The sequence below is a fragment of the Rana temporaria genome, chromosome 2, assembly GCF_905171775.1.
Source record: "Rana temporaria chromosome 2, aRanTem1.1, whole genome shotgun sequence".
Classification (NCBI taxonomy): Eukaryota; Metazoa; Chordata; class Amphibia; order Anura; family Ranidae; genus Rana; species Rana temporaria.
In genome coordinates, this window is record NC_053490.1 from 210,590,528 (window position 1) to 210,603,989 (window position 13,462).

The 13,462-nt window shown below is 41.8% G+C and overlaps 1 protein-coding gene across 2 annotated transcripts in view; it reads right to left on the bottom strand.

Annotated features, from left to right (window-relative positions):
* Positions 1-13,462, bottom strand: part of TSGA10 (testis specific 10) — a 100,173-nt gene that overhangs the window by 50,876 nt on the left and 35,835 nt on the right. For both annotated transcript variants that reach the window (XM_040336342.1, XM_040336343.1), the window contains exons 9-11: positions 13,297-13,448; positions 11,476-11,591; positions 5,626-5,780 (exon numbers count right to left, since the gene is read on the bottom strand). In XM_040336342.1, the coding sequence (XP_040192276.1) occupies positions 5,626-5,780; positions 11,476-11,591; positions 13,297-13,448 (423 nt within the window). The remainder of the gene's footprint in view (positions 1-5,625; positions 5,781-11,475; positions 11,592-13,296; positions 13,449-13,462) is intronic.

Sequence of the window (13,462 nt, forward strand, 5' to 3'; positions counted from 1 at the left end):
AAATTTTATGGTTCGTTGATATTTTTATTGTCTCTGTGTTTTTTTTTGTATATTGTTCATATGCTCCCTCTCCAATTTATTGAAATGATGCGTCTCAGAAGGAACTATTGATACAACTATATTGGATCAGAAACAACAACCATTCTGATTCTGTCTGTTCTTATTACTACAAATTGTCTGTAGTCTTTATAAGCTGCATGGCTGCTTATTAAATACACCCAAGGTTACTACAACATATTTAAATAAAGACTAAATCGGTAGATAGGCAAATTGAAATAGTAATATTGCCAAGGTATGCATAGAGGACAAGAAATCCGGAAACTGACAGTGAGCCCTGAGACAATGAGAGGGTGAATCTTGACAGAAGTAAGTCCCACAGAGTAAGTGGGGTTATTTGAGGGTGCACAGTGGAGAGCTGTTAGCAAAGCTTTTGCTATTGTTCAATAACCTGAAGGTAGTAGCATATAAGCCATGGTCTATGACTACACATCCTATGTCCAGTACTGTAGGATTAAAATATCAGGATTTTTATACTTCCAATAAAATCCTTTTTTTAGAGTCCATTAAGGGACACAGAAAGTATTTAATTTTCAGGTTATAATCTCACCCACAGAAGGACTGGATACTGGCAAACAAAAAAGTGTAGGTCATGACCTTAGACATGATTATAAAAAAGAAAGTGTAGGTCAGCCCAGCAAACCTTTAGTAGCAAAGAAGTGCCAGGGGCATGATTTTTAAGTATAGAAAAAGGATTTTACAGCAAAAAATCTTATTTTCTTCTTTGTCCTTTGATGGATACAGGAAGTCTTTCACCTTCAGGATGTCCAAAAGCAGTCCAACTGAGGGGTGGACAATACTGCAAACAAATACTAACAAGCCCAAGAAAACACAATAAAGAACCTAGGACTACCTGCAACTCAAAGTGCTGCCTAAAGGATCCAACGCCCAAAGCTGGCATCAGAGGAACCGAACAATCCACTCTGTGGAACACACGACCAGAAGACCAGATGGCAATATTGGCAATCTGGGAGACAGTTGTTTAATGCTGAAATGATAAAAAGCACTCAAATATTTAGTTGAGTCCACCTTGACAGGGTGCAAAGGGAAAGTATCTGCAACCAGAGTAGCTTTAAAGGTTCAAAGACTAGAGACAGCATTGGTAAAAACAAAAGGCTGATCTTCCTATTTTAGAGTGATGTGCACCGCATCAATAAGAGTTAAAATCTGGAAATAATAGCAGTACACTGCAAGTCCTCAGGGGTAAGCTTCAAAGTCAAGGACTGGAGTGACTCAGAATTAGACAGTTTCCAAGGCCAGTGGTTTGAAAGCCGGGCAACACACAGGTTGGGTAAGAGGCGAAGCCTCAGGTACTTACAAAATGAAGACTGCTTGGAGCAGATGAGGGTCAGATATATAGAGGTGACCAAAGTCACTGTAGGCAAGCAGCAGGAACAGATCAAAGATCGAAGTTCCATGAGCCTTTTTGAAAGCCAATGCTTCCTCAAGCTCTGTCTGAGCATGTGCATGTGACACTCCAGACAACAGATGATGCCAGTGTGCAATCCCACAGCATTAACCCTTTCAATGGTAAAAATCTGTGGGAACCCATGAATAGCGTGGACATAAGGATTTCCAATCATTGATAGTTACTGAGTCCAGTGTTCAATCTGAACACGTTTTTTGATCTGCTGTGCCTACATGTGTATAAGCCACATTTCTTTGTTTTATGCATTTCTCCAGTATTGCCTTGTAAATTGCAGAACTATGTTCCAAATGTAAATTGTTCAATAAAAACAAAAAAAAAATAATAAAGAAAAATAATCTGTCGGAACAAAAAATAAAGTTGCCCAGCAGCCTATGTAAATGAGGTGGCTCTAAGCAGTGGCGTACCAACGGAGGGGCAAAGGTGGTCCAGCCCGGGTGCCACACATTAGGGGGGGCTGTCAGCAGGGGCGGTGAAAGATAGGAGCATCCCCAAAACTTCTTTAAGCTCCCCCACAACACCCCCAAGATTCACATACCCTTTCTTCCATTTGTCACAGTGTTTGTTTGTTTTTTGAGGGCCGCATAAGCCGATGATCTTTAACTAGACCCGGCAGGCTGAGAGAGAGAGAGAGAGCGCGCAACACCTTCTGCCAGCATGAAGAGCACATGCTGGTTTCTGCAGTGTGGCATAATTGATGTTAGCAGAGTAGCTCCAGAAAACAAGACCATCCTGGCTGTATTCTGACACCAGCAAGGCTTTTGTTAAAACTCCTCCATATGACAGACAGAGCACCTGCATTCCTTTCTGCCAGCTCAATTCGTGGCTCTTACAGAGACCCTGATAGGGGGAAAAGAATGCCAGATGTATGTGTGCTCTGTCCATCCACCCATCTGCTTGCCTTATCTTTGATATAAACATTGCTGGTGTCACAATACAAGCTGAATAAATTGGAAAAAAAAAAAACCCTAAAGTGTTATTCTGCTAACATGGGGCCAGATTCACAAAAGGGATACGCAGGCGTATCTGCTGATACGCCATCGTATCCCTGTTTCTATCTATGTGGCTGATTCATAGAATCAGTTACGCATAGATATCCCTAAGATCCGGCATGTGTAATTGTTTTACACTGTCGGATCTTAGGATGCAGTACCGCGGCCGCCGCTGGGGGCATTTCTCGTCGTAATCCAGCGTCGGGTATGCAAATTAGCACTTACAGAGATCCACAAAGCTTTTTCCCTTTGTTAAGTCGCCGTAAGTGTTAGTTTGCCGTCGCAAAGATAGGGTACCTTTTACAAAGTGTAAAGTTAGTACACCATGTAAAAGTGTACCCATCTTTTCCGCGTCGCTGTCAAATTTTTTTCCCGACGCAACTTTTTTTTACCCGTTGCGATTCACAAAACCTCGGCGCATCGTAACTTCGCGCAAGGCACGTCGGGAAAATAGCGTCGGGAGCATGCGCAGTACGTCCGGCGCGGAAGCGCGCCTAATTTAAATGGGACTCGCCCCATTTGAATTGGCCCGCCTTGCGCCGGACTGATTTAGGATACACCGCCGCAAATTTCCAGGTAAGTGCTTTGTGGATCGGGCACTAACTTGTGTAATTTGCGGCAGTGTAACTTAAATCAGAAAAGTTACGTTGCGCCCGCTGGCTGTGAATCTGGACCATGGTTTCCCACTCTAGAAACAAGCCAAGACTCTTGTGCACCAACTGCCCATTCAGTGTAATTGCAGCCCAGGTGCAGTGTACAGCCTGTCATTGTATGCTGCTGTATTCCTTTATACAGTGGTGTAATCATAAACATGAGTACAGCAGCATACAATCATTCATGTCAATGACAGGCTGTACACTGCACCTGGGCTGCCTGAACGGTGGAATGGCAATCTCTGACCATCTCTTCACAGTCTCTGACCATCTCTTGTATCATGTCTGCAGTCTCTGACCATCTCCTGTATCATGTCTTCAGTCTCTGACTACAGTGCCCTGAAAAGATATTCATACCACTTTAAATTTTCCACATTTTGTCATGTTACAACATAAAAGTATTTTATTGGCATTTTATGCTATAGACTAACACAAAGTGAATTGTAAGAAAAATGATAAATGATTTTCAAACTTTTTACATATAAATATGTGAAAAGTAAGGCGTGCATTTGTATTCAGCACCCCTTGAGACAATACTTTGTAGAACCACCTTTCGCTGCAATTACAGCTTCAGCCCTTTTTGGGGTATGTCTCTACCAGTTTTGCACATCTAGAAAATGAAATTTTTGCCCATTCTTCTTTGCAAAATAGCTCAAGCTCTGTCAGATTGGATGGAGAGCATCTGTGAACAGCAATTTTCAAGTCTTGCCACAGAATCGCGATTGGATTTAGGTCTGGACTATGACTGGGCCATTCTAACACATGAATATGCTTTAAACTAAACCATTTCATTGTAGCTCTGACTGTATGTTTAGCGTCGTAATCCTGCCGGAAGGTGAACCTCCCCCCAAGTCTCAATTCTTTTGCAGACTCTAACAAGTTTTCTTATAAGATTGCCCTGTATTTGGCTCCATTCATCTTCTCATCAACTGTGACCAGCTTCCCTGTCCCTGCTGAAGAAAAGCATCCCCATAACAAGATGATGCCACCACCATGTTTCACGGTGGGGATGGTGTGTTCAGGGTGATGTACAGTGTTCGTTTTCCCCCACTCATAGCATTTTGCTTTCAGGCCAAACAGTTTAATTTTTCCTTTCACATTTATGTGCCACTTTGTGTTGGCCTATCACATAAAATCCCAATCAAATACATTTACGTTTTTGGTTGTAACATGACAAAATTTGGAAAATTTCAAGCGATATGAATACTTTTTCAAAGCACTGTATCAGGTCTGCAGTCTCTGACCATCTCTTGTATCATGCCCTCAGTCTCTGACCATCTCCTGTATCATGTCCTCAGTCTTTAACCCTCTCCTGTAGTATGTCTGCAATCTCTTATTTAAACCTAAACACATTGCTAATAGTATTAGTTATCTGTTTATGCCAAACGTAGGACTGTGCCAGGGAGGCAGAGAGTAAAAAGGGGCACTGATGGTGATTATAGAGACGGGGGCCAAATATAGGGTGGAAAATGCTCTAGGTACACCCCTGACTCTAAGTGTTCAGCCCGGCCTACTCACTGGGGGTTGATTTACTAAAGGCAAATCCACTCTGCACTACAAGTGCAATTTCTGTAGATCTGAGGGGAAGATCTGAAATGAGGGGAATCTCTGCTGATTTTATCATCCAATAATTTGTTTTTTATTTTCCTTGCATGTCCCCCTCAGATCTACAGCGACTGCACTTGCAAGTACACAGTGGATTTGCTTTTAGTAAATAACCCTTGTGCACTTTGCAAAGTGCAGTTGCTCCAGAGTTTAGTAAATGAGGCAAAGCTTCACTTTGCAAAGAATACCCAATCACCTGCAAGGAAAATAGAAAAAACAGCATTTTTGCTTGCATGTGATTGGATGGAAGTCAACACAGCTTCTGCTGATTTACTAAGCTCTGGCGCAACTGTTCTTGCAGAGTGCAACTGCAGCCTATTTGCCTTTAGTAAATAAACCTAACTGAGTCTTCAGAAATGGGGCAATTGCTAAAACAATGCAAGCGGCTCTGGACTTGGAAGCTAACTTTTATCAGAACAGAGACTAGAACAAGCATGTGGAACTCAGTTCCCAGAGGTCACTTATAGGCTTGTCCCGCACTGTCAAGTCTAGTACAGACACGATATTCCTAAGCCCAAGCTGAGGACTACTGTATAGAGCTCGCTGAAAATGAAGAGATATGCTCTAGCAATGAAGTAGAGAGGAGTCTTGATTGAGGAAAAAAATTGCAGAGGAAAAAAAGTGCTAGCAAAAAATAGGTTAGTATGTTAAGACAGAAGAGTTGGAGAAAAGCCTAGGATACTAGCAAAAAACTGTAGCATGCTGGTAGTAGGAGGGGTTATCCTGGGCTGGCTTACAGTTTGTTTGTCAATCCCCCTGTAGGAGGCAGTATAAGCCTAAGGTAAAATATTTCTTATGTCTCTCAACAGATGAAAACAAAAGTAAGAATTTAAATAATTACAGTGCATTGCTGACTGATTACCAAAAAAATACAGTACAGATATTCATTTACCTTTAGAGAAATATTATCTTCAAGTGTGGAAATCTTTCCGGTTTTCTGATCCACACTGCAAACTAAACTGTCCTTCTCCTTTTCCAGCTCAGATACTGTTCTCCGGAGTATTGCTATTTCTTCTTGTTGGATGACATCTTGGCTTGATTGTTTATCTATGAATGATAAATACAGTAAAGAGATAAGAAATAGTATGCAGAGATGAAGCTGTATCAATAAAAATAAAAAAAATCGACTACTGTGCAACATTTGTGTACTTGCATTATAAAAGAAGAGAAGTCTAATTTGTAAAAGAAGCTGGATGCATTTACTGTTAATTTTTCCAGCAACCATGCTACATATAATTACCCAAACTTTGGTCTGAATTCAGGCCTGAAATGGACCAGAAGACACACAGGACTCCTGTGCAATTAGTACCGCAGCCACTACAGAAATGTGTGAACCGACTCCATAGAGAGCCCGTCACAATCTCCTGACATGCAAATTGGATGCAGTGAAAACCACATCCAATTCGCAATAGTGTGAACCTAGCCTAAGGGCTCATTCACACAGAAGGCCGGGGCAGTAGGAGCAGGTGGTTGAGCCATGGATTAACTGCTCTCCGGCCGAAACTAGGGCATACAATGAGGTACATATACAGGGAGGTACACATGCTGCAGCAGGAACAAGTTGAATGGTGTGTCGTTTTTCACAGGTGGTACCACCATCTTATGTAACCCATTTAAGAAAATGTGGCTGAACCATAACCACCCTGCAACCATGTGAAATGCATGGGGTTGCAGTGCAGTGTATTAATATTTTAAGGGATAAAGCAGTAGTGAGGAGGCGAGATATTGAGCCCTGAAGTGAGCAGAGCACAATACACATTTGTAAAGCATACACCATTGTACTTATTTTTTTTTTACTTATTAAAGCAGTGGTATGACCAGGTTAAGGCCAACTGCCACTTCATGCATATTTAAATTTGGGCCCATAACCTGGTATTGTTGGTCTGTTTATGGCCACCAATAGAGGTTGCTTGAAGGTCGGCTTAGAGATCTATCAATAAAGAAGACTCTATGACTAATGCCACGTACCATTTTCTGACAACAAAACTGTGGATTTTTTCAAACAGAATTTTGGCTCAAACTTTTGTTGCCTACACGCGGTCACACAAATGTTGTCGGAAATTCCGAACGTCAAGAACGTGGTGACGTACAACACTACGACGAGCCGAGAAAAATGAAGTTTAATGATTCCGAGCATGTGTAGGATTTTTGTGCATCGGAATTGCATACAGACGAAAATACGTTGGAAAATTTGAGAACCGGCTCTCAAATTTTTGCTGTCGGAAATTTTGACAGAAAATGTCCAATGGGGCCCACACACGGTCGGAATTTCCGACCAAAAGCTCACATCGAACATTTCTTGTTGGAAATTCCGATCGTGTGTACCGGTGGAAACAAAAAATACAAGTGCGCTACTATCATAGCATCAAAGCCATTGTTGACCAATGTGCATAGTGAATGGAATGCATCAAAAAGTTGAGTTGGTGAAATAAATGAAAATATAAATATAAATATAAATACAAATAAAAAAGTCTCTGTGTGACAAATGACCACAAGTGTTGTAAAGCAGTAGGTGCAATAAGTCCTATCGCAAAGCAGCTGATTTACGAAAAATATTATACTCTTCATAAACACTTGTTCCTAGTGAACAAGTGTTTATGAAGAGTATAAGATTTTTTGAAAAAATTCTGTTTGAAAAAATCCACGGTTTTGTTGTCAGAAAATGGTACGTGGCATTAGTCATAGAGTCTGCTTTATTGATAGATCTCTAAGCCGACCTTCAAGCAACCTCTATTGGTGGCCATAAATGGCTTTGATGCTATGATAGTAGCGCACTTGTATTTTTTGTTTCCATATGTCTTCTGGAGCCCAATATTAGGTTCCTATATTTTTGAGTGCAGCACTTCACTTTTTATTTTTTTATCACTATTTACAATTCAACATTATTTCAATTGTACTTTTTGGGAGTAGCGCGGATTGATCTGTGCCTTTATGATCGTGTGTACGGGGCATAAATCTAATCTGGGTGAAATTCTCAGAGCGGCGTGACCAACGGGCAGGGCCTGTGGCTGAAGCCAGTATCTTCACTGTTTGACCTGGTTAGCAATAACAGAAGTGAGGCCTCGTACACACGACCGGGTTTCTCGGCAAAAACCAGCAAGAAAACTTCTTCTTGCCAAGATTACTGTTCGTGTGTACGAGGCATTCAGGTTTCTCATCTGGAAATCTGGCCAGAATCTCAAAGAGAAAAAAAGAGAACTTGCTTTTTTTTTCTCGTCGAGATTCTTGTCGGCCTGTTTCCCGACGAGAAACCCGAGAGTGTGTATACTTACCTGTCGCCGTGGAAACCCGAGCATGCTCGAAATGACTTTGACGCATGCGCGGTAGCTTCCACGGCATAGGTAGGGTGAAGCAAGATGGCGACGACGGCATCGAATGTGACGAGTGCATGCTCGTCATACGCGATGACATCACCGCGTTCTTTCCTTTCAAGAGAACGGCGGTTCTTTTGAAATGACAGTCAGTACACTACGGCGGCAAGAGTTTCTTGCCAAGAATCTCGTCAGGGAAAACGACGGGTTTTTCCTTACGTGATTCTCGGACGTGTGTACGAGGCCTACGTTTGTTTACTTGTGTGGAGGATTGGAGCAGGATGTGCTTCTTACAAGACCAGCACCCGGAGCAGAGGAGAAGCATACAAGACATTACACAGGAGGCTTATGAGCGGTGCTATTCATGCATACTATCACAATACAGTTGCCTCTTCAGGCCCCTAGCCTGCAGGTAAACTCTCAGGACCCATTCTTATCTCTTCATTTTTCATTTGTTGCAATTGAGTTTTCATAGTGATCACATTATCAGGAACAACTCTACTTGGTCCTTGATCGTCAGTAGTAACCTTAACTGTCAGTGACACAAACACAAAAGGAGTGTATCACTGACAGATTAGGTTAAACAAATGTTATTATGCTATTTCATGTGCATTATAAGGCCCCTTTCACACGGGCGGATTGAATTCAGCTTTTAGCTGCGGCTAAATCAAGTTATCTACCCCAGCTAAACTCAGACAATGCTTTCCTTTGGCCCTATTCACACACTGCATTTAGCAATGGTTTTGTTACATGCTGCTTGGTGTGGTTAGAAAAATTTTTTTTTACTGCGTCCAGGATCGATTTATTGCAGCTATCTGCACATAACTGCAGGTAATCACAGCGTATTATTTCACCTGCAGATAGCAGCGGCAACAAGGAAAGAAAAACAACAAGAAGCACATCAGAAATGGCAAGAATGTTCCAATGCAGCCGAATGTAAACGCAGCTAATCGCAAATGCACAAATGCAAGTGATCGCTGTGCCTGGAGTCTTGGAATTTCAAAATAACAAAACATGATTTTAATGGCGGCAGAACAGCCACTGTTAAATGTTTTTCTGTGATTTAAAATAAAAAATACCGGATTTGGCCACTAGATGGCAATAAGTATGATAGGAAATCCATATAATATTTAGCGCCATCTAGAGGTCACATGCTATATTTTCAGTTTTAACCACTTCCATACAGGGCACGTATACACCTTCCCGCCCAAGCCAATTTTCAGCTTTCAGCACTGTCGCACTTTGAATGGCAATTGCGCGGTCATGCTACACTGTACCCAAACAAAATTGGCGTCCTTTTTTCCCCACAAATAGAGCTGTCTTTTGGTGGTATTTGATCACCTCTGCGATTTTTTTTTTTGCGCAACAACTAAAAAAAGACTGAAAATTTTGAAAAAAAAATACGGTTTTATTTTTTTCTGTTATTTTTTTTGTAAATAAGTAAGTTTTCTCTTTCAATTACGGGCACTGATATGGCGGCACTGATGGGCACCGATGAGATGGCACTGATGGACATTGATGAGGTAGTACTGACGGGCACAGATGAGGTGGCACTGATTGGCTGCGCTTGTATGCGGCACTGATGGGCACACATAGGCGGCACTGATGGGCACACATAGGCGGCACTGATGGGCACACATAGGCGGCACTGATGGGCACACATAGGCGGCACTGATGGGCACTCATGGGCGGCACTGATGGGCACTCATGAGCGGCACTGGGCACTCTTAGGCGGCACAGATGGGCACTCATGGGCGGCACTGATGGCTACTTATGGGTGGCACAGATTGGGCACTGATAGGTGGGCACTGGGCATGGATGGGCACTGTGGGGTGGCACTGATGGACACTGTAGAGTGGCACTGATGGACAATGTGGGGTGGCACTGATGGACACTGGGGCGACACTGATTTACCTATGTTGCCAATCAGTGCCCATTTGTGGGCACTGATTGGCATCTTTTTTTTTTTAAATGCTTTTTCTTTTTTTTTACAGCCTTTTTTTTTTTTTTCAGCTTTTTTTTTTTTTTCATCTGCCCTTCCCTGGTGGTCCAGGGTGGGCATCCCTGGTGGTCCATGTGGCGATCCGAGGGGGGGCTGCGCTGATAAACAATCAGCGCGAACCCCCCCTGTCAGGAGAGCCGCCGATCGGCTCTCCTCTACTCGCGTCTGTCAGACGCGAGTGAGGAAGAGCCATCAACGGCTCTTCCTGTTTACATCGTGATCAGCCGTGATTCGTCACGGCTGATCACGTGGTAAAGAGTCTCCGTGAGAGACTCTTTACCGAGATCGGTGTTGCAGGGTGTCAGACTGACACCCCGCAACAACGATCGCCGCGATGCGCGCCCCCGGGGGCGCGCAGCGGCATAGAATCCTGAGGACGTCATATGACGTCCAGTCAGGATTCTACAACCACTTTGCCGACGTCAATCTGTCATTGGCGGGTTGCGGCAAGTGGTTAAATCAATGAAAAACACTTATCAAGCACAGGAAATAGCCTAATAACATTTGTTATTTTTTGCCCCATTTACACTAAATAAATGCACTTTCACTTGGCAAACTGCTATGCGAAATATATAAATACATCCACAAAGTGTCTGCTTGTGGCTTTCAAAGGAAAAATGTATCAATGTATTCCCATACAAACACCCATTTTGTACATAAATACACACATGGTATGTGAAAAATGAAAAAAGAGGGGATTGTTTTTCATTTGCATAAATACATTTGGGTACATTGCAGTGTTTGAGTCTAGAATACTTAAAGTGTTACTAAACCCACAACAGTAAATTCAGTCTGTATATGCAGTAAATCATGCTTGTTATACTCACTGTGGAACCTAAGGGGTTAATTCTCTGCATTGTGTAAAAAGGCTGTTTGATCCTGTCTCCTCTGATCCTCACCTTCTTTCACTGTCCCGTACTCATCTCCAGATGGTACAGTGGGTAAGGGACAAGCTGCACATGCTCAGTGTGTATTGCTAGATATTTTTTTTTCTTGGGAGGGTGCATGTGATCATCACAGGACCAATCGGCGCTGTCCAGACAGAGGGCCAGGGGTCCTGCATTCTCATAGGACAGTGAGAGTAGTATGAAAACTATTCCTATGAGCTTTAACTAGACACTGATAGAAGTCACAAGACTGCTCAAACTGCTGATGAGAAAAGATATTTAGCAGTTTATATTTACTAAAACTATTGCATGTCCATGTTCTGTGTACTGTGGGAAACCAGATATAGTGAATGTAGGGTCCTGCCTTTAGTAACACTTTAACTACACATTTATTTAGCAATGTGGTTGATAATGAAAATAAGCCATTCCAATGGAGGATTCATTTTTCAGAAACAGTAAAATCTGTTCAAAAATTGTTTATATGGGTTATTATAAATTATTTAGCAAGCATTTCCACTTAGTTTTTTAATGATAAAACATACCAATTGTTCCTTCAAGTCGCACATATTTGTCTTGGGCATTTTCTAGTTCAGTTAGTTTCATTGAAAGTCGTCTTTGAGTCTCTTCTAGGGAGAGCTCTGTTTTGTTATTCAATAATCTGCAAAAACAAATATTCTGTAAATATATCCATATTTGTATAAAACTATTTATCCACAAAAAATATCTAAAACATCAGGTCCACAAAGTTGCCAATACTAATGCATGATGAAATAATATATATTGTAGGCTCTGTGTATGAGAATTCCACCTTTGTGACTAATTATACTGACAATTTAATTTGTGAATCCAGGTTGTTGCAGGAACTTTTTAACAGGATTTTTTTTAATATATATTTTTATTAAAGGGCTACCCCCCTTTTTGTGTGTATATATATATATATATATATTTTTTTTATTCATTTTTGTATAAGGGCCCCCCCCCCCCCGCTTCTCAATTAGCGGCGGCATTTGTTGCAGTTGCTTTTGATGCATTTCACACGTGTTTTGAATGTTGTACTGTGAAGCCTTATGTTAGGTGAATTTTCTGAAAGCATGTCAAAGATGCAGCAAGCAGGAGTTCCGATTTCAGTGTGGGGGGAAAAAACTACCTGCACCTTTTTTGTGCGAATTCAATGCCAGTTCAATTATACAACTGTATGGCTGAACTCGTATTGCACAGACATCGCATGCGATCGGCTCCGCAGTGCGGGTGCGAATCGCATGCGATGTCTGTGTTCTTACAAATGTGAACCTAGGCTTAGGGTCTAAGAGAATAGACACACTTGACAAGGTCTTTCACATTACCAGCCCTGCAAAGCCCAACTACTGTATTCTGGGTATACTAGATTCCCTTGATCTAACTGAATTACAAAAAGTTGCTATTAATAAGGCCTTTTTTTCAGGCCAGGAGACTTATCCTACAATAGTGAAAATCTGATACCCCCAAAATATTAAGGAATGAGTTACTTATATGGGTGACACCCTCCAACTAGAAAAAAATATTTTTCAAGAGGATGTCCGGGAAAGTTTGAGAAGTTGTGGGGAGTCTGGCTAGCAGTCCCCGACCTATCTCCTGTTGACTTGGCTATAGATAGAGTTCTGGGTTAACTGGCACCAACACCCCACTTTCTCAAGGTGCCTTGAACTTCCAAGCCGGGGCTGAGGTGCTGCTGCAATTATCTCAACTTCCTCAACCCTGTTTTTGTCCTTTATTACTTAGTATCATTGTGTAATTACACTGCTGGATTGATTATGGTGAAGTGTCTATTCTTTCAGATCGTTTGTTGGATCACATCTGTTTTTGGTATTATGTTTATTGTGTATTCTTGCTTCATAAACTCTTCTTAAAAAAAAAAAAGAGACAATAAACTGCACATATGTGACCAACTAATAATAAAAGAAAAATGTTACCCTGAGTATGCTATTGAGCATGCTCAGTGGAGAAATAAAACATTCTATGGCCCCGTACACACGACCAGTTTCCTCGGCAGAATTCAGCTTCCGACCGAGTTTCTGGCTGTATTCTGCCGAGGAAACTGGCCGTGTGTACACTTTCGGCCGAGGAAGCCGACGAGGAGCTCGACGAGGAAATAGAGAACATGTTCTCTATTTCCTCGTTGTTCTATGGGAGCTCTCATCCCGCCGAGCTCCTCGGCGGCTTCAGTGCTGAACTGGCCGAGGAACTCGATGTGTTTGGCACGTCGAGTTCCTCGGCCGTGTGTACGAGGCCATATGATGTAGAAATGTACTGCAACGATGTGCTACATTTTTATACATATTTATTTCTATAACATAAAAAGGAAAAAATAATTAAAATTAATCTACCTTAAAGTATCACACTCAGATTTTTGCTGCCTCAATTCATTTTCCAAATCTGCTGCTCTTCTAGTAATTGATTTCAGTTCATTTTCCACAGTGAATAATGCGTCCTTCATCAAAGAAAGCTTAGACTTCTGCTCCACTCGTTCACTTTCCATCTATATTAAAGGAC